We start from the raw sequence: 24336 nt of genomic DNA, 5'->3' as shown, positions 1-24336 counted from the left end.
ACTGCAGATTATTCTTACAACTGCAAATACTATATTGGTCTTGGTTTTATGGGCCAAAAATAATGAGGTTTTCTAGTCAATGACACCGTCATGTGTCTGTCCCCAGTAGCTGGCTACTGGGGATTTTAGCAGTAGGTTTTATTGACATCATTGTCGTAAAAATCTTGTTTCATCTGCAGAGGTGTTTATTGCCATCACACATTGTCTGAGCTGGACTTTCCAATAAGCTTACAACTTCTGGGAATGCAGAGCAGGGACATAATTCCCAAGATTCATCAAAGCAGTTCACAATGGTTTGAGTGAACTTGAACTGTGGGGAAATTAACCTGCAGAGAAATATAGGAACATGGAGCACATAAATCACAGTTAATTTCAGTGGCTATAAGTAACATTGTTCTGCTCCCCAAGGAACTGTATTTGTTGAGAATTTTTTTTAAAATTTCACTCTTATAAAGTGCAATTATCTGCTTTCTGAGGGGGCACGGAGCTCTTGTCCTGCTGTTAGAGCTGTTGTAGTTAAGGTGATATGTTCTAGCTGCAAACAGCTGTATTTGTGCCTACTGGGCATTAAGATTGGGGGTGTCTTGCTTCTGGCTTCATAAAATTCTTTAAAATAATTTGTCTTTTTACTCTTTTTGTGTTAGCTGTTCATCAATTTGAATAGAGCAGATGCAAAACGAGAGGGAAGTAAGTATTTGAATTACTACTAAAGCTGATTTTTGTTAACAGTTTACAATTGAGAAAGGCAAAGGTAATTTTTTTCCTATGGATTTCAACATAATTAAATATTTTATTTTTACTCTCGAGTTCTGAATATATTTTTGTGGGTCTTGTAATTGATGGGGGTTTGTAGTAATGCAGTTTAGTACATATGTAGGAATTGTAGGACTGGACATAAGCTAGAGAAATAATCTGTTTTTGCCAATTTACTTCATGCTTGAATTGACTCCAGAAAAGGTTAATTTGTATGTAAATGCATAATAATTTCTTAATCCAGATTGTGTGTACACATCTGATGGAATGCATAAGTATCATTTTAAAAGCAATCACAGCTGAACGTATAGGTCAGCAAAGAACCTGAATGCACGTATTTAAAATGTAAACCATAATATGGAAGTAGAAGAGATGTCTATATAACATATAGCAACATTAGCTTTCTTCTGTTAGCAAACTATATGAGCGAAAACAGTTATCCTTCTTGGATTATCAGGCAATTTACGCTTGCCTTTTTTTTTTTTAAAAAAAAGTTGTTGGTTAAAGCTGGATCTTGGTGTTATTAATAGAAGTTTTTCCACAGATTTTTATTTTCTTGGTGCAAGATCAGGTCCCCAGGAGCAAGAAGGCCAGATGTTTGGGGGAAGGGCAGTTTTGCAATATAAGCTTTTAAATGAAATTTTGATGTGAAGAAAAAGCGTAAGATAGGAACAACAAAGGAACGCTGGGTCTCAGCTGGTGTCCTGTTAATGCATCTGCTTTTATATAGTCCGATCATTAACTGCTGTGAAATGATATACATGTGTCCTGTATCTTTAGTGTGGGAATTTCTTTGGCTTAGGGTAGGACTCAGTAAAAGCCCTGCTGTTTATGATTATTTTTTTTCATCATAAGTACTTCCTTGTCCCGTTTGGTTAACTCTCTCAGATGTTGTCGATGTTGCAGTTAGTATTGTTAAGCTCCATTTTGCATTTGCCAACATATGCACCTAATCAGAGATCCCATTCTTCAAAGGCTGCTGCTGTGAACAGATTCAGTGAAGCCACTACCACCAGAATGAACCTTTGCATCGGCTAGGCGGGGTTGTGAAGGAGAAAAGGGGAATTTCTCTAGAAAAAGTGGTGAAATATTCCTGTTCCAGAGTGTTTACAGTTTTGCCTGAGAAGTACTAGCTATGTGATTAAGTTCAGCCTTATCTTTCAGTGAAAAGACATAATTGTAATGGTGCTTTAAAACTTTTCAAACTGTGGGTTTTTTTTTTTTTTTCCCTTGTAGGTGCACAGTTGGATAAGATAGGGTTCACCGTCATCAAAAAGTGCATCAGTGCTGTTGAAACACGAGGTAATGATCAACCCAACCTGTTTGTGGAGGTGGTGGAGCAGCTGGGGTGCTCTTCAAAGAAGGCCTGAGTGATCTAGTCTTTTGTAGATCCCTGGGAAAGACTTAACCTGGTAGATATTGCACTGAAAACACTGAGCAGGGCAGGAGCTTCCTTCTGTCCAGTCCCAGCCTTTTATTTATGGCTTTCCCTCAAGAAATGTGTTTTTAAGAAATGTTCAGAAGAAGGTAATAGCCCCTTTCATGACAAAGGAAGCCAATGTTTATGTGGTGCAGCAGCTGAGAAAAAAACCTGTGTCTTGTAGGCAGTTCCTATAACTTCCATATATGCACTTAGTGTACAATATCATTAGTAAGACTGAGCAGCATTTGTGATACTATGAGTTTAGCATTTAAGCAGTAAGAAGTATCTGAAATCCTTTTTCTTTTGGACTTTTTTTGTATCAGTCCTGTCTGATGCATTAAATACGTTATTCCAGATTAGATCGTATTCTATCTGGTGTTATTTTTGTTCATTCTGTTCTTTTGAATATTTTTCAAATAAGGTTTGCCTGTCTCATCACTTTAAAATTCCAGTTACTGGCATTTACAATCTGCGTATTTCAGCTGGGAAACACTTCAGATAAAGCTGGTGTCCTACAGATAAGGTGCCTTCACTGCAAAACCCTGCTTTGATATAGACTGGATCTTCTCTTTGCATAGGATGAGGCAGATTTTATGAAAAGGGCAGCGTGTGACCATGTAACGAAAGGCTGGTTTTGGTCTATAGCACAGTAACTAATTACCTAGGACCTGGTCTTTAGTAAAGCCTTTGACACTGTTTCCCACAGCATTCTCTTGGAGAAACTGGCTGCTCATGGCCTTGACAGGTGTACTCTTTGCTGGGTAAAAAACTGGCTGGAGTGCTGGGCCCAAAATGTTGTGGTGAACGGAATGAAATCCAGTTGGTGGGCAGTCATGAGTGGTGTTTCCCAGGGCTCAGTATCTCAGTATTGGGGCCGGGTCTGTTTAATATCTTTATCAATGACCTGGACAAGGGGATTGGAGTGCACCCTCAGTAAGTTTGCAGACAACACCAAGTTGGGTGGGAGTGTCAACCTGCTTGATGGTCGGAAGCCTCTACAGAGGGATCTGGACAGGCTGGATGGATGGGCCGAGGCCAATGGGATGTGGTTCAACAAGGCCAAGTGCCGGGTCCTGCCCTTGGGTCACACCAACCCCCTGCAGCGCTACAGGCTTGGGGCAGAGTGGCTGGAGCTGCCTGGCAGAAAAGGACCTGGGGGTGTTGGCGGACTGTGGGCTGAACATGAGCCAGCAGTGTGCCCAGGTGGCCAAGAAGGCCACCAGCATCCTGGCCTGTGTTAGGAACAGCGTGGTGAGTAGGACTCGGGAGGTGATGGTCCCCCTGTACTGGGCACTGGTGAGGCTCCACCTCGAGTGCTGTGTCCAGTTTTGGGCCCCTCACCACAAAAAATACATTGAGGGGCTGGAGTGTGTCAAGAGAAGGGCAACAAAGCTGGTGAGGGATCTGGAGAACAAGTCTTATGAGGAGCAGCTGAGGGAGCTGGGGTTGTTCAGCCTGGAGAAAAGGAGGCTGAGGGGAGACCTTCTCGCTCTCTACAGCTCCCTGAAAGGAGGGTGTAGCCAGGGGGGGTTGGTCTCTTCTCCCAAGTCACAGGTGATAGGGCAAGAGGAAATGGCCTCAAGTTGCACCAGGAGAGGTTCAGATTGGATATTAGGAAAAATATCTTCACCAAAAGATGTCAAGCACTGGAACGGGCTGCCCAGGGAAGTTGTTGAATCACCATATGTGGAGGTATTTAAAAAATGGGTAGATGTGAGCTTAGGGACAGTGTTGAGTGGTGGTTTTGGCAGTGTGACGTTAATGGTTGGACTAGGTGGTCTTAAAGGTCCCTCCCAACCTAGATGATTCTATGATTCTACCTTACAATACCTTATCAATCATGCTTACTGTAAGCAGTGTGGAGTCCACTATATTTTGGTTTGTTATCTATAGGTGTGTTCAAATAGTTCTCTTCAAGTAGTCTTTTTTTTTTTTTTTCTCTTTCTTTGATACCATAACTGTGGAAAAAATGTGATAACTTTCTTCATGAAGTGGCTGTTTGGAAAAATGGGTTAGATATGGGGTTTCTTCTCGTGGCTGTGGGTGGATAGGTTAAATTGAGTGGTGGTTCAAGTCCATTCTGTCCTTTATGCCTCGATTTAGGGGCATGTAAGAAGGTGCAAAATATATGTGTAACCCCACTTAATATCATTATTTGAGACAGTTGGTAAGCTTGCATGGGACAGAAGTGTGTGTCCCCATAGTGGGATCTGCCCTGAAACATACTTGGTAGAGAACTGAAGTTACCAAATTTAGCTGCACTATTTCCTGTTTTTGGAGATCTTGCAGCTTCACTGTCCCATGTACACAGCCTTTGTAAGACCTGCAGTCAATAGACTGCTTTTTGGTAATTACTACCAATGAAAATGACTTTTATCTATTAATTTTGCTTTGGGAAGTACTTAAGGGAAAAAAAACCACACCAGTATTCAAGAAATATTTATTTTCCCAGGGTTTCAAGAATGGGTTTAGGTGAGGTACTACCTTCCAGGAACTCAGCAATCCACCTAGCTCTGTTTCAACGAACTTGATTCATCCATTGCATTTCAAGCAGTTGTTGCTGATTTTCTGTTTACCGATTCTGAACTTAACGTCAACTGCATTTAAAAAAAAAAAAAAAAAAAAAGGCTTAACAAACAAAATCCTGACTTCATCCATGAGACAGACCGAAGCATTTCTAAAGCATCGGTTTCTGTTTTCTGCAGAAGCTGCAGGACCTTCTGCTGATGTCTGCTGAGCTAAACAAATGGAGGGCCAGGAGAGCATTCAGTTGTTTGCTTCAGAAGGGTTTGGCCAAGTAGTTGTTTGATGAAGAAAATCCATCCTTCAGGCTGCAGATTTTATATGTATACTTGTTCATAAAACAATCTTTACTTGATTATTTTACTTTAATGATAACACATCAAAGGCAAGTTATGCTCGGCAGAAGAAAACAGGACAGATGCCTCTTCAGAGACTGTGCTTGTGTGCCATGTTTTTATCTCTTTTAATCATAATGGGTGTGAGGTTGGCGTGGGTGGAAAGAGAGGACAGTCTAGTGTGGGTGGAAACTGAGAATAGTCTTGTCATGTCATAGCAGAAAAAGTCTGGTATTCAGAGAGAGAAGAGCATAACAGAGATATTGAACACAAACTTGTCAATGGCTGGATAATTTTTTCCTCAGTTACGTTCCCTTTTATAAAGCCAAAAGGGAAATTATTTGCTCTGAATGAATCGAAGAATCAAAGGCAGTGTCTTGGTTAAAAAGCATGTAGGCTTCTGGTTCAGCATTCTCTATGCTTTACCTGGTAGGAGACACCGAGGCATCAAGATATGCAGCCTGTCTGTCATGTACTGAGCGCGATGCTGGTTGGATGCGCCCCCGTGTTTTGTGTCTGAGAGAACATTTTGGGATTCTGTTAGGAGTATTTTATTTAGAATTCTGTACTAAGAGTAACACAATGGGGTAAAAGTTTATAGAAACATCAGAGCTGTTTGCTCCGGTAGTGAAGAGTCCCTGCGTGTTTTTGTGTGTGAGTAGTTGGTTGTACCTTTGTGTGAGGATGTGGTAGGGAAGTGTTTTGTCAGAGCAGCGTTTGTCTTGATTTTAAAACTGCTGGAGCTGCTAATCTGAGCTGCAGAGAGAGATGGCAGCATTGAGCTGTCTGTCCGGTCTTGCCTGCTCATGAGAGAGAAAGAAGACGGTGAGGAAAAGTAGAAAACCTTTTCATGGAACAAAAAAAATCTGGCTTTACCGTGAATTTAGGGTGTCACTTGTATGACTGTTTCTGTACTATGCAGTTTGGTATAAAAAGTTGTATTTTCACCTATATTACTAGTCTATGTGAACCCCGTGTACCACGGCAGCCAGAAACTAAACTTGCCTACATACCTTGCTTGCAATAGTATAAATTACTATTTTACTTACAATACCTTATTTTCCTAAGTATGTTTCACAAATTGTATACCTGTGCCAAATTCCACTATCAGACAGCCCAAACATCTTGAGAAAAATGTAAATATGAAGGAAATTAGGCTGCAGGGCTTTACCGCTCAAAAGTTGCCAGTAGTGACTGGTTGAGCCGGCAGACGCAGCGTCTGAACCCTTCAACGTTTTCGGGGTAAGCTATTCCTTGCAATGAGTCATCTTGTCAATTGTGTTCTGTAAATGCCAAGCGTTATCAGTCTTGGATCTGCTGAAGGTCTGAAACGTACAGATTAAATCAGAAACGGTACTGTTTCAAGCCAGGTTTGTATACTTTAAATAAAACATCGTTTAAAGGTATGTTTGAAGGTATCATTTAAAACTATGTTGGAATATGAATTCCTCTTTGAAATGTCTTGATGTCTACTAGCAATTAGCTGGGCTTTTTTTAGGTTGATGAATTTGAAACTGATCAATTAGCTGGAAATTGCTATCACAGGCTCATGATTATTGCTGGAGGATTGTCTTAGTTTCAGTACTGTCATAACTTCAGAGACTTTTACATATCATGCCTGTTTTCATATTGAGCAGTAGTTTCTGTGGTTTTACCTTAATTATTTTTAAGCCTGTAAATGTATGTTTGGGGTCAGCACAGTTTGGTTCCCCCTAGTTTTACCGTTAAAATCACAGGAAGTCACAAATCAACTTCAGAGACAAGCAAAAACTGAGCTGTATTTGATTGTGACAGTATTTTCTTCAGTTTTTTAGCTTCCTGCATATGATGCAAAAGGCTTGTTCTGTGATACTCAAAGTAGTGGAGGACATTGTATAAAAACAGTGTGATGCATTTAGCCGTAGCATTAAAAAGCTCGGTTTTAGTTTTGTACCAGAGTTTTCATGGCCACCTCTGAGAAATTTGAAGTAAATAATTGCTGCTCTCAGGGCAGATTCCTAGTGCATCCTTGTTTGGAGTGAATCAAGGACTATGTTTATTTTTTTTTTTTATTATTGTTGGCAGTCTTTAAATGGTGTATAGCATGCTATCACGCTGTTCTTCTGCGGATCATTGGAAAACTTACTTGGTTGGGTTGATAACTTCATATTTTGAGAAGAATAGAAATGTGGCCACATAGCATTTGTGGTTCTTTCTTTTGCATGCAGCTAAACTGTGAGCGAGTTGTGGGTTTTGATGACATAATGGAGATCTGGCTTATTTGGTTAATTTGAGCCAGCTCTGGCCATGACATCTAGCCTAAGGCTCAGCATTGTTACAGTGGTGCCTGCATCCTGGGGAAAGAAAAGAGCCAGTTTTGCCCAGGTGGAGCAACCAAGAGAAAGTAGCAGCTGCTGCCGTGGGCCATCAGCTTCCTGCTTTCTTCTAATAGGGAGGAGTTCAGCAGGCTCTCAAAGATCTGGGATGGCTGAGAAGGCTGCGGTCTGTGTGAGGAAGAGGAAGGGGGTGAGAGAAGAAGGAAAGGATGGAGCAAGGCTAGGCAGGAGGAGGAGGTAGAAAATGCAAATTTCTCTCCACCGTATTGAGAATTATTGCTGTGTATTATGGTTGTGTCTGACAGTAATTCATTAAAAGGCTAATGATTTTTACATACTTCATCTAATATTTATTTGGGAAGAAACTTTTTCTCATATGACTGGTTTTAATTTTCCTTCTCTGGGTTGGAACAGCTTGGTATTGAAACTGGGAATTCTCCGCAAGTCTTTTGTTGAAGGATATTTTGAATGAGAATACCACATAATCTGTTACTTGAAAAGATTTCCTTGGAGTAGAAGCACAGGTATTTTGTGGCATTTCTCCTCTTCCAGGCCAATGTGAATATAGAGGTAGAGTATGGTGCTGTTTGTCGATGGCTGCTTTGTTATGTGGCCTCGAACATCTGTGTCAGCTTCAGGACTGTAATATTTTACCTCCCACTGGATGCGCTCTGAAACAATGTGCAGAGAAAGACATGCCTTATTTTGCCCTTATCCTTCCCTGCCCCTTCTCCCCCTCCAATTTTCCTTCAATTTATATTCGTAGTTTTACTTCCCTGGGGATAAAACTGGGTATGGTGAAGGAAGGCAAAAGCAGGGGAAAAGGGGTAGAGAAATGAATGTGAGGATGGAAGGGCACTGAGGAATGACAAGAAAGTGGTCTAGTGTCCACACGAAATGAGAGTAGGGAACTGAAAATATTATGCTGGTGATGGCTACTCTATTCATCCCAAAGAAAACCAGAAGTGCCAATTTCAGTAACCTCTGATGGTGCCTCTGGACATAACTAGTATGTGGACCACAGTGGGTTGGACTGGGGCCTCATATGTTACATGAAAAGCGTTTAAAAACTTGAAAAAACATTGGTTTTGAGGACTGGGAATAGGCTCAAGTTTTTCTTTATTTTATCCAAACTCTTTTTGTCAGCCACATATTTGGAAAAAAGCAAAATTATATTTATTAAAGAAATCTTAATTTAGCATTTGTTGTTTCAGTTCTTGCGTTATTAGAATGTGGGTGATGATTTAAAAAGAAATACCTTAAAACAGCTAGTGATTTCTTAATTTTTTTTTTTCAAGCAAAGGTTTGTCTTTATTTGCTTCTATTCCCAGTTTCTGAAGTGGAATTGAGGTACATGAAACCTTTATCAAAACGTAACACGAACTTATCTTAAAAACACAGAAAACCAAAAGGATTCTTGCGCTACTTTATTTAGAATGTTGTTCATATGGCTGTGTTAACACTACGTAGTGTTTATGTCTTTGAGGACAATTTGTTGCCCAGGGAAAAGCTTTAATGCTAAATTTGACTGTGGTTGATCTTCTGACCTTTTTTTTTTTCTCTCCTTTTGTGTAATAGGTATAAATGACCAAGGGCTGTACAGAGTTGTGGGGGTGAGTTCAAAGGTCCAGAGACTTCTGAGTTTGTTGATGGGTATGCCTCCATTTTACAATCATTTTTTCAATGTTTTATTTTGTGTTTTGTTATTGCCAATATTTAGTTTTCAAAGTATATGCCTGTAGTTGTTCTTTCTATGGGCCAAATCGAGTTTGCTTTAGTCCGTGTAAATAATCCCCGTATCACTGTAAGTTCCCCTGGTTTAGCAAGACAAAGATTAGTTGGTAAGAATAAACTAAGACTAAACTGCTATGGGACTTGTAGGAGCAAATCGCGGGCTTTGCACGAGGTTGATGTAAGTGGGATTAAAGCAGCCTAAGTTGAAGGGTCTGATCAGAAAACTCAGAATACAAATTCAAGAAAGTTTGAAACTTATTGCTTCGTTGTTTGAAATTTCCACCTTTCTTCTCCCGTGTCTAAGACGTACAGGTGTACACGCCCATGCATGTCTTTAGTTAATCACTGTGCAAAATAAGACATTTAGTTTAAGCCTACTGGCAAAGAGCTCTTTGGTTTAAGAGGAGGAATATGATATACGTATTAATAATAACTATGTGCCAAGGCGAGAGACAGATGGAGAAAGGATTTGTTTTTATAAACTTAGTAGTATAGCTCTTACATGTGGGTAACATCTTAGTCTCTCTTCTACCCAGTTAGCCATGTGTAGCTTTTAAGATTTTTTTGATTCATAAAATTATTCTCAGAAACTTTTCCCCCTCTTTTCTTTCTGCAAATTTTGATGCGTCTTGAACCCCAGTGACTGTAGTTCTCTTGCCATTCTGCTGTCCCTAGGGAAAAATAAAGAGAGGTATTGGCACCTGAATGAAATCTCTTGTCTGCCTGGTACCTCTCACCAAAGTAGTAGCCATGACTGCAAGATGTGTCGTGTTTCCCAGTTTCTTGTCCTGAGCACTGACAGTACACGCAGTCAGACAAGACCACTGGGATTAGTTCATTTTTATAGAGCTTCCAAACCTGTCACTTGACAGCAAAGGTCTGATTCTCAGGGATTCATTGGTATGCAAAGAAGCTTGTTTGCAGTTTGCACCAGGCTCTTCTCCAGAACCATGCATGCTCCATCTGTGCTGATAACACAGTGTTCTTTGGCACTGCAAACTGGAGGAAGCCAGAAAGTGAATTCATTTCATTACCCCAGACATTATGTGAATGACAAAGCGCTTTTATATTATATGCTGCTGTCAGTTCAGTGCCACCTGTAAGACTTTTTCTTTTCCTTCCTTTATTTTTTCAAACAGGCTGTCTCTCTAGAAATGATAAGACATCAGGCTTGAGGACCTGCATGTCGTATCAATCTGTCATAATGACCTTGCTAAATATTAATTTATTATATCTTACTTTAATCAATATTAACAGCACCCAGAACTTCTCCATTAGTGCACATAAACCTGCCTGTATCTTTAAAGTATTGTAGCAAAAGAATCTTTTTGGAAATAAGAACCGAGCTTAATAAAAATGACTGATCTATAACAGATTCTCATGGTTGTTTATCTGTGTTGGAGTTAGCCTCAATAAACAATAACCATCTTTAGCCGTTGATCATAGGAAGAATGATGTGTTATCACTCAGAGTGTCTCGATTAAATGCATTTGACACCATAAGATGGTTTTCAGTTTTGTACTTACTGGCTTAGCTTGGGCGGGCAGGTCTGGCAGGCAAATTTTCCTCTTTGCCATTAGCGGTATCCAAATTAAATAGACTCAAGTTGCCAGTGGTTCAGTAGCAGCTGGAAGAGTTTACTGGGGATTCCAGCATCTGCTTTTAGTTACTTTTTTTTTTAAGATTAGAAACATTTTTTTGTCATTCCCGAGATTCATATATTTATTTGAAGTATGAAGAATACAGCGGTATCAAGACGAGGCAAAATACCGAACAGAAAAAAGTTTGGGTGCAAGCAGGTGCTCTTTTTCTGTTGAAAGCGATCCTATCTGTGCTCTCTATCTGTCTGTCCTCAGAGAAGAATAAAGAGGCTTTTTTTTTTTTTATATACAGCGGTACAGAGAATTTAAAATGACTGATTAATCTTTAATCCTTTGTCTCTGGGTATACTCTTAGATACCCTTTTATATGAAAGATCTTTTCAGAATCACAGAAACCTCATATTAACTTTCTGTATTTTAAAATGTTTGATAAGATTTCAAAGTATTTTAAGCTACCTGTCATTGGCCATGAGATTCACAGCCTGAAAGGCCCAGAGTGCAAAAAGAAAATCTTCCAAATGGTAACCAGGGACGTAATAGCATGCAGTTTTGTATCTTTTTCAGAATATTTGCTATAAAATTTGGGAAAGTGCATTGAGAGTCAAGAGAGCATGAGAAGACCAAGATATGCTTTTCTAGTACTATGAATGTACAGATTTTCATCTTTAATGTAAAAAATCTAGTGAAACTAAGTCTTCTGTAAAACGACGGTCAGCAATTAAATACACAGTACTTAACTTTTTTCCTTTTTTTTTTTTTAATTTTGCAATTAACTTAGTCCTTGAAGTTACTTGTAACTAGCACTGTGCTATGGTGACCAGTTTTGCAGCATTAATCTTGCCTAAATTTAAGCAAGGCATTTGGGAAGGAAAACGCTCATTAAATTTCAAGCGAAAATGTTAAATTAATCTGATAACTCCTTGTAAACAGGGATACAGAATTAGGACTTCCAATGTTATGGGAATCTGCTATAAGCAGTGTAGAGTGCATTGTCAGCTGTCAGGAGGCTCAGTTCCTGAGATGCGTCAAGGACCAATTCCTGTTTCATCTGCGATCTACGTAATAGATCCGATGTGGCTTATTTCATACAGAAGTTTTGTGCAAACTGCTATAGGGGTCAGCTTTCATACAGACCCTGGCTCATGGCTAAGGACTTGGAGCTTCTGCTGATGAGTTCAGTTTCGCTTTCTGGTACTGCCTGGCGTGAAAAATGCCAGACATTACATAGAATCATAGAATGGTTAGAGTTGGAAGGGACCTTAAAGATCATCTGGTTCCAACCCCCCTGCCATTGGCAGGGACACCTCCACTAGAGCAGGTTGCTCAAAGCCCCATCCAGCCTGGCCTTAAACATTTCCAGGGATGGGGCATCCACAACTTCCCCGGGCAACCTGTTCCAGTGCCTCACCCCCCTCACAGCAAAGAATTTCCTCCTAATATCTAATCTAAATCTCCCCTCTTCCAATTTAAAACCATGACCCCTTGTCCTGTCACTGCACTTCCTGACAAAGAGTCCCTCTCCGGCTCTCCTGTGGGCTCCCTTCAGATATTGGAAGGCTGCTATGAGGTCTCCCCGGAGCCTTCTCTTCTCCAGGCTCTACAATTCTACATATTGAAGAAGAAAACTTTTAGGTATCTCTGCCTTCTCAAAACCAGCAGCTTTCAGAACAATGACGTTGAATTCCTTATTATTTTATATACAGTGAATGACAGTATGCGTATACTCCCACAGTGGGCATATTGCATATGAAAGCAGAGAGAGTCTCCTCCTAACCTAGTTTGGTGAACTGGACTGTTTTTATAAACTCTAGCTCTGTTATTGTCGGAAAGATTTGCATAAAATTTAGAGCTGATCTGTCAAAAGCTGTTCCATAAATGTGCACGGTTATTTTTATACGCGTAAAGTTGCCATGCGGTGCACAGTGGCTGCTACGTGAACAAGCAGCATGAAAACTAGTAGAGTCAGTTTTGAAATCCCTGTTGAAGTTCCAGTTCGTATAATGGCCCAGGATGTTTGAAGTAGAGAGGAAAGATGGAGTGGGAACAGTCAAATATGGGGTGGGGGGGGGCAGAGCTATGTAGGGCAAATGTCAAACCCAAAACTAGGGATTGTTTGGGGTTGGTAGAAGGGCGAGGTTTTTTTTGGGGGAGGTGTTATATTTTGATTTATTTCATTTTGGTTTTTTTTTCCCCCAAGAGATAATGAAATATTTCAGCAATACCTTCTATTTTTTTTATTTTAAGAGGCTTGCTTTGAGATTCAGATGCTTGTTATTTTCCTCCCCAAATTCATCAACAAATTTCACATAACTGAGCGCATCCTTTGACTGTAAAAGAGGTTGATGATTATGAAAGAGTTATTTAAAAACTGGATATTACATAGTGGTTTAGTAAGAAAATCCCCAGAGATTTCACTAGTTTCTGATGCGATGGCAGGTTTTATTTAATTAATTCAGTGGAAAGGTTTTCTTCTCAAAAAAGAGAATTTGAACACAGAAAACAACGAGCACGCTAAAAAGAGGAAAAAAGAAACTTTTTCCTGAGACAATCTTGAGTATTTTTTGGTGGTGGTTGGCTCGTAACAACTTGGGAGAAAATGTTATCTGACTTGTATTTTAAAATGAGATTTAAATAATTGATATAACGAGGGAGAATATTCAGTTACAGAAATAATTGCTTGGCACAGCCTTTAGAACAGAATTATTTTGTCCCAGTAAAAGGACTGCACCTTTAATCAGGGATCCTAATTTGATTTTTCAAACGTGTCTGTCATTTGTCTGACGAGCAACGTAACAAATGAATTCTGAATTGTATGAACCGGTCAACACGTAATCGGTCTCAGCTACTGCTGTAGTTCACTGTAGTGACTGATGGAAACGTGGTAATAACAGAAGCTCAAGCACTTGAAGTTACCAAATACATTGGGCTCCTTTGGCCGTATACATGTGATCATCTTGTGTCAATTAGCTATTGCTTCCTGGTTTGAGGCCCAAAGGGGTTGGTTTTTGTTTTTTTTTTTTGATTGCACAACATTCCGGTGTGCTGTGTTGTTTTCTATGTTCTGTCGAAAAACCTTTCACCTGGTGAGTCATTCAGACATGAGAGAGTTCAATTTCATCTGTTGTGTTACAAGACCCTCCCAGCTCACCTGGTAGAAGATAGGAGGAGTTCTGTGAACCTGACAAATGGTCAAGCAAGCAAGTATTTTTTTCCCTTTGGCTAAAGCTCATCAGGGAAGGGAAACGTTCAGGCCATCTTGTAGAGGAACCTTACTGATAGAGAAGAATCCTTTTTAGAAAAAATCCTTTTCTAAAGGATTTAGAAATTTCTAAATTTCTTTATTTCTAAATTCTATATAATTTCTAATTTCTATATTTTCTAAATTTCTAATCCTTTTCTAAAAAGGATTCTTCTCTATCAGTAAGGTTCCTCTACAAGAGGAACTACAACTAGTTTGCTCTACAAAGAGCAACTTTTGAAGGTTTTCACACAATAAGGAGGGTCGTACTGCACTTTGGCTATTTTCATCAGCGGTCCAAAATAACAGTTTACAAGAAAATCTATGGAAAGAATTCAAGGTGTACTTGCGTTTTAAATAAAAGAGGAAAAAATAAGGTATGCTTAGTGGGTCTTTTTTCTAAACTGTTTTTATACATCTTTCTGTGTTTGTGTGCATCTTTCTGTTTAAAGGGCGTGAAAATATCAATTGCTATAGAGATCTTTTTACATGAAAGTGATTTTTTTAATCCTTCATTAAAGAAAAAAAACGGTAAATACTTCTTAAAATATGGAAATAGAATTTATAAAGCGGTTTGGGTATTAAGTCTTAGTGTAAACTAATAGTAAGGACATATTTCTTCTACTTTCATGTGAGCAAATACATAATGATAAAATTCAATTGCCATTCGTGTAGGGCATACTGATTTAGAATTCCCTTTTTTTTCATGTCCTGCTTCTCTTTCTGGTTATTTTCTAGATGCAAAAACCTGCAACGAAGTTGACCTGGAAAACTCTGTAGATTGGGAAGTGAAGACAATTACTAGTGCTATGAAGCAATATCTGCGGTAAGCCTGTCTCTTTCATTTATTTATTTTCTAGACTATGAATTCTGTATTCTAATTCTCCTATGCAGTGTGTTAAGCTACATTACTTCCTTTTCCTGTATTTTGGAATACAGGTTCTACGTTGTGCAGATACCATGTTTGTTACTTGTCTTGGCGGAAGCAAAATGATTTAGCAACGCTAATACTCATGTTCATATGAGACAAGTCCCCAAACATTTCTGCGTTAGATAAATCAGCATTTCACTGATGGTACAGAAAGCTGAATTGTTAGTAAACTCACTGAGAGTCGTTACTGAAAATCAGCTCAGATTTTTAAAAGAGTTTTTTGCCTTTTGGGGTTTTAAGGTGGTAGAATGAAAGAGGAAAAGGTTATGGATTTTTTAATACTTTCCTCTTTCTCTTCTGGCCCTTGCTGTGATGTTCTAGGTGCAATAGTAATAATATTTTGAGCATTAAAAGTAAGCATTTTAGATGTGTTCTCTGTTCAAATGGCTTGGCCAATTCCTGATCAAAATGTTTTACTGAATTGCCTAAGAACATAGACCGTAGAACTCCTGTGTATCTCTCGTAGTGTAATACAAATACAGCATTTTCAATCTGCTAATCTGCTGTTTTTATTAAATGCTGTATTCCTGCAACCACTATCAAAGAATACTGAAGAATTATTATCAAGATAAAAGTATCTCTTACGGAGCGTAGGAAAGAATTAAAAAAAAAAAAAAAAGTCAGAAGGAAAAAAAAAAGTGCACATGATGAAATATTTCCTACCTACAGTATTTGCCATCTGAGTGTTTACTCCAGTATTTCATAAGCGTCAGTAAAGTCAACTTAATAAATGAAGGTCTTAACTCTGATTTCCATTATTCCGCTCATTTTTCATTGATGACTAAGGTTTTCAATTTAGATTTTTCCATTTGAAATGCTCGAGAATTTTGATTTGGGAATGGCTACTGTTCAGCAAACTTACTGTTTTAGGACCTTTATTTCTTCCCAGTAAGACCTTGGCTTGTGATTCTTTGTATTTTAAAAACCCTAATGAAGAATTAATCACATATTATATATATGCCATCTTCATCTGAGTAACGGTCTCAGTGTTGTAATTTGAGGAGGTGCTTTAGGATTGACTGGAAGCATCACTTCAGCTCCTGGAAGGTAAATAGATGTATTTAGTCTTATTTTCCTGATGACACCGAGTTGTCTATTTGTGCTGGACATCATTGAATTCAAGGACCACCGTAACAATGGTTGCCTCTAGTGTGAGGATTATACTACTCTTGAATTATACTAATGTTGAAATGATTTCTTGCTTAGAGTAAACACAGACAGAAAAGAGTATAGCTGAATTTATTACATCATCCTTGTTTTACAGAAGCCTTCCAGAGCCACTGATGACATATGAGTTGCATGGAGAATTCATCGTTCCTGCCAGTAAATATATGACTGTAGTTCAAATAGAAATCTTTTCTTATACTAATGTGATGGCCTTAGGAGCATGCTGCAAATGCAACTTCAGAAAAATTCTTCAACCTAGTAAAAATATAGGAATAAGAAATAATCAACAGAAATAAGGAATAAACCATATGTAAAAATATGTAGGTTTTAACCAGTGTGTAGTCCTAGTATGTGTTACATATGGCGTATCTATTGACAGATAAGCTTGTGACAGACTTAACAAAGTGCAATTTTTACTTTATTGAAGAACTTTTGGATAGACATTGTAAACTTTCATTCTTATTATCTTAATTATATAATGATAAACATCTACTTAGATTTTTTTTTTTCTTCCATTTATAAAGAGTACGAAGCTTAGTAAAAGAAAATACACTAATTTGGGCTCATTTGAATCGGGCACAGCTGCCTGACCCTTGTTTTCAGCGCCCTTAGCTCCGCATCCAGGCTGGCTTGAATGTTCCTCAGATATGAGTAGAAGAAAGGGAAGAGCAGGCCAGATTACACGATGGCAGTTCAAATACAGACTTGGAGAAGACACAACAGCATTTGTAGTTCAGCTGTATGTTATCTAATGTACATGGAATTTTTTTGGAAGAGGATGGAGGGAAACTGTGTAAGAAAATTTTTGGCAAAGTATCAAACAGATATTTAGGTGATTTTCTTTCCAGCCTGTAGCACTTCTGGCAAACTGTGGAAAGGAAAATTAAAATAAACTTTGAGACAATCGCTTTATCTTCTTCGGATTGCTGTTACAACTTTCCAGGACTGCAGATTGTCTTCATTTGTGGTCCTTAATTTGAAACGAGAATTAGCTGATGAAATTAATTGCCAAAACACATCCTAGAGGCCAAGTGCTTCAACAAAATTCAACATACTTACCTTGATGGTGCGTCTGCCCGTTTGTGTTGGAAAGTGTTAAAATAATTTCTGGACCTATGAAGTTTTGCTAGGAGTTTCTCACTTTATTTTCCTTTCTCTATTTTATAGTCTCTTCCAATAAAGGAATTCAGTTGAAGTTACCTGTTTTAAATAGTACAGTGTTCGTAAGCAGTAAACAATTTTGTTAGAGGGTTTGATTCTATGTAGTGGGGAGGGAAATCTAATCAATGTTGCAGATCTGAGTTACGGTACGCTTAAAAATAGGTAGTCAGCGTTGTTTCCTATGTTGGCTATAAAAAACCAACAACACCAGGAATAGTAAGGAATATCCTTTCCTCTGCAACTATTAGGAGGGGAGGAGGAAAAGGCCAAAATTAAAAGGTTCTCCTTTCAGTTTCCTTTTCTTTATACATACCAGTGTAGACTGAAACCATATAAGCCTTGATTGTATCTTAGGGTTAAGTTGCTTAGCTATTGTTTAATTAGAGTTTGTGATTTCACATGTATATAAAATAGTCTTGCTTTAAAGAAGGCTTATGTTTTTCTGGCTTTCTGAATTTTGATTAGCTGACTAGAAGCTAAACGTTTTGCATTTTGTTAGCCTTTCTTCTTGCAATCTGTGCAGGGGTGTTCACTGCAAAAGAATAAAAAAAACAACCCTGAAATCTGTAGCAATATGCAAAGAGAAAAAAAAAGAAAAAGCTGTAGCAATATGCACTGAAGAAATATGGTGGTATTTTATATGAAATACTTTTAACAGTCATAGTTGCCTTCAAGTAAAATGGGACCTGATGTGTTGTCCTGGTGTCAAAACTTCTTGCATTCAGAGTAGGTTCTAAATTTTTCTCTTTATATACCTTGTACTTAAGTATTATTATATACAAGAGAAATAACTTCCACTCCACTCATTGTAACCATGACTCAGATGTAATTTTGTGATTCAATACAACTTTGAGAAACAGGAATAGGAATTATTTTAATCTTTTACAGATTCTTGTTTTCATCTGTGTCCTAGTGAAACCTATATGGGCCAAAATGATTCAACTCAACACAAAAAAATAAAAAGCCCCTTGCTTATTTTTACTTTATTTCTGTACTGTACTAGAGAGAGATGCTGTTGTTATTGAGGGGTCTTTATTGTAGTAATCTCACTCGGTAGGTTTTTTGCATGATTATTTTTCTGTGTCGTCTGAGGTCATTAGATTTTCTGAGTGTATGTATCTTCTGCACGCGTTGTCTTATGCAGTTTCCAATGTGAGGTAGCATAAATGCAGTATCGTTAGCTGCATAGTACCAACAAAACTGAATTCTAATGATGAGGACAATCAGTTAACGATGCTGAAATGTAAAGCAGTACAGTTCCACCCCGTGGCACCCAGCAATGTCGCTCCTCATCTTGCAGTATATTCATAAGCAGATGAGTCCAATGCAGCAAAACAATAACTACATCTGTCGGGTTTTAAAAATAGATGAACAAAGGCATCCTTTTGCAGGTGGATTGAAAGATCAGTTTACAAAATAAGCAAATCAGTTGATAATTCTAGAACAAGATTTCTTGTGAAAACAAAGCGCATATGTTCAATATTGCTGTTTGGAGATACATAAGTGGTGGAGCAAAGTATGTGCAGTGTGCTTCTGTGCAGGGGGGTGGAAGAAGCTTTGTGTTTTCGTGGATTTTATTTCATTTTTATTTTGTGAGATCAGTATTTATTTCTATGTCCCATAGAAAGTGGGAGTCCTGAATCTCGAGTTAATGCTGTTCACTTCTTGGTCCATAAACTCCCAGAAAAGAACAAAGAGATGCTGGAAATTTTGGTGAAGCATTTAGCGAAGTAAGTGTTATCACCTGCTTTCCTGCCTCATCAGAACTCTTGTCCTTACCTTTGTTTAACTACAGAGGGCCTTAGTTAAGTGTGGCTGGAGCTGAAGCCCGTCTCGATGCTGTCATACACAATACCAAGAACCAAACGTGCAAAAGCAGAAAAGGCATTTGACTCATGCTGTGTATATTTTGGCGGGAAAGGCAGAAATCTAATCCATTAATGAAGCCATATAAGTATTTACTTTAGCAGTCCTGCCAGCGGTTGAGGGTTTGATTGAAGTGAGAAAGGGAACATTATACTTTCTTTCTGCAAATTCTGGCAAAGTGAATAGTGGAGATCTGTTAGCAAATTTAAGTTGGTTTCACACTTGCCCTGGTCCAAGGCTAAGTGCATTTTATATATTTAAGTTCAGTAAGAGACTGCTTTTGTTTTTAAATTGCCAGTGGAAGAATGGCTTTTCTGTTTTCCAGAATTCGGTAAGACTTTATTTGAAGAAACTGTGCACAAAACAAACTTCTAAAACATAGATTAAGGAAATGTAATGTTTTCATTTGTAGACTGCAGTTTCCAACAGTAATGGAAATTTTTCATAACCTATTTCCTGTTTTTTCCTTCAATTCTTTTCAAAAAGTGTTTCAAAGCATGCCAAGAGGAATCTAATGACTGTGGCAAATCTAGGGGTAGTATTTGGACCAACCTTAATGAGGCCACAGGAAGAAACTGTAGCAGCCATCATGGACCTGAAGTTTCAGAATATCGTTGTTGAAATCCTGATAGAAAATCACGAGAAGGTAAGCTTTGCTACATCTCTGTGTTTCTAAGCATTGTCTAAACCGTTCTACTAGGCTTAATGGATAGAGTGGATGTTAAGTATGATGTTAAAAGTAGCTTAATTATAAAGAATATCCTCTATACACTGTACGCTTTTCGCTGTTTATACTCTAAAATATTCCTGTTCGCAGGTAAACTGGTATTTCAGAATGGATATTTCCTGGCAATTGTGGTGCTTCTGTGTGGATGGTAGTCAGATAGATTTTCATGATGATATTTCCGTGGGTTTTTTTCCTGGGCAAAAGTGAGACAGGACTGGAAAAGAGAAAGCCCAGGCTCAATTTTTAGGTCTTTCATTAAGTACTTTAACCAGGATCTGAATTAATTTTTCTATGTCTTCATTTTTCTCAGAGATCACAGAGTAAAAAGAATTTTTTTCTATACTCTGAATTTTATGGGTAAAAAGCATTATGAGAGTGTCAGGTATTAACATTTCCTTTGTTTTCAGCTGGATGTGTGTTATTTTAAGCCTTTGCATTTGAGGTAATACTGAAAATAGAAGTTGCTGCTGCTGTGGCAGCTGCCAGTTACTAAGGTGTCTTACACATACAAGGTACTGTCCAGAATATCACTGCATGTAATCTGGGATCTGAAATTTAAAAAAAAAAAAAAAAAAAAAAAAAAGTCTGGTCTCTTTGTTTGGGTACTCCTTTGGGAATCCTTTGTGTCTAAACTGATTTCTGGAACTGGATTTTTGAGGCACTTCGCTTGTACTGGGAGGAAGGGCAGCATCTCCGTTGCTCTTATTGTCAAAAAAAGTGCTTTAGAAAAATTTCAGGATGTGATTTTTTTCCTCTCTTCTTTCTTAAGTACTCTGAGCATTGAAATAGCTACTTCTTTTAAAGGTTAACAGTGTTGAAATTGGCTAAGTCAAGTCTTATCTACTCTAAATAATATCTGTCTCAGGTTTTCCTGATGATGTAATTGTGCTACCTCCCCGAATGATGCAGGGTGGGCAAAGCGGGCGTCTGTTGGCATAGCTGCATCCACATGGTGGGTTTTGTTGGCGTAGTTGACTTAGGGTGTAATGCTGTCCTCACACACACGCATTGAGCAGACATGGTATTGTTCTGTTGGAAAAATACCGTGCTGCAGATGTGGCTCAAGTTCTAAGGGATAAATATCCTGAGAGTTGTAAGCCATGCTATTCATTTTGGACCTTACAAACGAAGGTAAACCGTACCGTAAGCTCGTGATCTTGAAGCTATTGCAGTGACCACACAAATTTAAGAAAGTGAAGAGAGAGTGAGCAGAGCCAGGGTGATTTAATAACATATGGAGGTTGAGTTATGCTTATTCAAATCACAGATTAACACCATCTTATTCTTACGCCAGCTCAGTCACATGTCGTTAAAACCTGGACATCAGTGTCACGTTTGAAACATCATTTGTAGTGGCCTTTCTTGCTCCTCTGAAAACGTAGAGAAGCAGGGAATGGAAAGTACATCAAAATGATACTGCATCATTTTCTGTAATTCCTTGTTTTTATGCCTTCTTTAGAACTAGAAGGCTATAATTTTTTTTTTTAAAGGGATTTCTGTCATTTCACTGTCACTTCTAACAGTGAACTTGCCATCAGTGGTCTGCCTGCAGCAACCTCTCCCACGCTAGAGCTGCTTCCAAGATGGAAGGAAGCCCTAAGTGTGACCTCTGTGTATTTATAGTGAAGGCGATGGAGTTTGTGCGTTAAGGCATTACAGAAATTTGATAGTCAAATTGAATATGTTGCCTTTACAAGTGAGCCTTCCTCAATTAGGGCAGACCGAGGACCTACTTCTAATGGCAAGGAGGCTTATTGTCAGTCTAAAGTGCCTTTTATATTGTTGCTTTGAATTTTTATGCATTTCAGGCTTTTCTAAGAGTCTTGCACTAGGTATTTTTATTTATAGCCCTGGTGAAGTCCTAGGAAAAGTCACCAGGTGTGAGATAAAATACTTAAAAACATTTCATTCAGCCACTACTCTGCCTCTGCTAATTTTTAGCAGCTTCTGCTAAAAGAAGCAAAGTTTGGAATTGTAGAAGAGTGGTGGAATCAAGATGGAGATACCCTGACACAAACAAACGTGAAGCAACACTTCACACTTCATGTATATGTAATCTATGGCTCTGGCAGATTGCAGAGAGGTGTTTCTTTTCCCCTGTAGCAAATGAAACGACTAACAAACTTCCAAACTGTAGAAGGAATAGCCATCAATATTTCTGGTTCAAATACAGTAACTTGGTGGGCAAAATGGTAAAAAAATTGTTGTAATTCCTCAAATATTTTTAAATTCCATCAATGTTCATTATGTCTTGTGTGGATACCTTCACTGAAGGAGATCTACAATTCATTTTTAGGAGGAGACATAATTAATTGTGTTACTAGCTTTGAAATCCTGGTGCAGTCATTCCACCATCATCGCTCAGCTGGGTCCTAGTTAGAGAATTTCTGTGCAAGAAACCAGTGAGTACCAGTTTCGCCTTGTTTACAGGCTGCATACGTCCTTCCAAACCATGGCTATGAACCAGTTACAGTAGGTTGAGGAGGGGATGTTTGGCAAAACCAGGCCAACGCTGAGACTTGAATGCTGGAACTAGACTGTGCAGCCTGGGATGTTGTATAACTGGCCTTAGAATTGCACAATGATGAAGACTAGAAAGGGGATGGAAGAGCATTAAGGAAAAAATTGTTTAGCTTTTGTTCTTGTCAGTTATGGCTAAGGCTCTTCCAGGAAGAGTATTTCCCAGTGTTCAGTCAGAAGATGAGCTGTAGAAGCAGATCTGTGATAGAAAAAGCAAAAACTAGACCCAAGATGAGACAATATTTTACCCAGGGCCCTCAGAAACACCCGCTATGGAAGGGAGGCCAGACCAGAGGAGAATGAGACCTGTGAATTGCCTTGCTTCCTGCTGTCATATGGCTGTAGGGGAAGGCCGGCCAGATATGCCGGGCAAAGTAGGATCATGTTCAGGTTTGAAATTAAATGATCTCTCTATAGTTTTGCCTTGAATTGCCGTGTTTTGTGCTGGCTGGGCTACGTGTGCCAGCACTCTTCTTTTCCTTTGCTTTGCAGGTCTTCAAGATCGTTGTAATTTCATATTTGGCTGTCTTGTCCCCTTCTCCCTTGTCCTATCTGTCTGGTCTCCCTTGATTTCCATGTCTCATATCTTTCCCTTCACTAAAAAAGCATCAAGAAGTTCACGTTTGTGTCTTGTTACTGTGTTCATTTTGCTTTGAAGCTCTACTTTTCCTTGGTGTTCCTTTTCTTGAGGTGACGAGCTTGGGGGCTGACTGCAGCTGTGCTTCTACAATCCCGGGAACAAACTTTGCTTGGCCTTTAGGTAATCCTCTGATGAAAAGTGGACCCCCCCCAAAAAAAGGTTTTGATTTCTCCTCCTCCCCCCAAATGAAGTTTCAAGGGTATAAATTAATTTTTCTTCCCTCACTTGCGGTGAGGAAGAAGAGCAGTCTCCTCCACGGTAGCATGAAGAGCACGCACATGTTCATCTGGCTGTTCGTTGTGTTTTGGCACCTCATTGGAATGAATGTCACTATTCAAAGGGCTTTATTTGCCATTTAGAGATGCCTCAGAGGTAATGTGAGCCATTTTGGTTTCTCGATTCCCTGAACATTATTTTAAGGGGGGGGAACAAAAAAAAAAAAAAAAAGGATAAAAAAAGAAGTCTAAGCAATGAAAGAAGATGAGGGAGGAGGTTGGAATAAAAATCTCAGTGGGTCTGGAATATTTAAACCAGCGTATGGGGGAGGAAAGAATAGCGAGTACAAATAGCAAGATTGCAAAAACAGAACAAGATGAAAATTACAATGAAAGAAAACTAGAAGGAAAAAAGAGAGAGGCTAGACAGAAGTCCCTTGTGGAGACTGGGAAGCCAGAGTCTACTGAAAGGGAATAGGCATGGTAAAAGATAACTTTTTCTAGAATTCAGATAACCTGTGGGCAAAAATACCTCAAAGATGTTGATTCTGAAAAGCTCAATAGTTCCTGTGTACATCAGATACCGTTTTCACTTGTTTTCTGTATTAATCTTTTTATAAAGGGCAAAGATTTTACATACTTTAGACAAAATCTGTCTTTGTTTTAGCTTGGTTTTGTTCAAAAGAGTTTTATGGAGAAATCTTTTTTAATGAAATGTTTTAATTTTTTTTACCTTAGACGCTTTTATACATTTTTTTTTTTTTTTGACTAAAGGAAGACAAGAATTTAATACTACTGAGCTCTTAAGCCAGCATTGACTTCGTGTAGTAATACTTGAAAAATCTTCAGTCTTAAAACATGCTACACGGCACGTAACACACGCAATATTCGTGAGGCAGAAGAAATGGAAGCGGGTGAAGTCAGTTGTGTGCTTGAGCGTACCAAGTGGCACAGCCAGGTGTGGCTTTTGTCTCCACTTACCATCACCGCACGTTTAAAGCTGTTCTGTTGCAGGTAGATGCTTCAGGGTACAGCGATGCTCCCGTCATCTAAGACTTTTTTTTTTTTTTTTTTTTTTTTTTTTCTGATGGCACAGCAGGTCTTTCGAAGTCCTAGTGAATGGAGATAATGAGAAATACTAAAGAAGTCTTGTTTCAGCTTTCATGTTGCTTTGCCTTTGGCTGCAA

General features: G+C 38.7%; 1 protein-coding gene across 1 annotated transcript in view; it reads left to right on the top strand.

Annotated features, from left to right (window-relative positions):
* ARHGAP10 (Rho GTPase activating protein 10) overlaps positions 1–24336 on the top strand; it is a 162117-nt gene that overhangs the window by 85366 nt on the left and 52415 nt on the right. The window contains exons 12-18 of the mRNA XM_074155219.1: positions 645–687; positions 1990–2055; positions 8928–9002; positions 14661–14748; positions 16118–16176; positions 18806–18911; positions 19534–19693. Of these exons, the coding sequence (XP_074011320.1) occupies positions 645–687; positions 1990–2055; positions 8928–9002; positions 14661–14748; positions 16118–16176; positions 18806–18911; positions 19534–19693 (597 nt within the window). The remainder of the gene's footprint in view (positions 1–644; positions 688–1989; positions 2056–8927; positions 9003–14660; positions 14749–16117; positions 16177–18805; positions 18912–19533; positions 19694–24336) is intronic.

The sequence above is a fragment of the Numenius arquata genome, chromosome 10, assembly GCF_964106895.1.
Source record: "Numenius arquata chromosome 10, bNumArq3.hap1.1, whole genome shotgun sequence".
Lineage (NCBI taxonomy): Eukaryota > Metazoa > Chordata > Aves > Charadriiformes > Scolopacidae > Numenius > Numenius arquata.
Note: the sequence above shows the minus strand (reverse complement) of the source record. Positions and strands in the feature narration are given on the sequence as shown.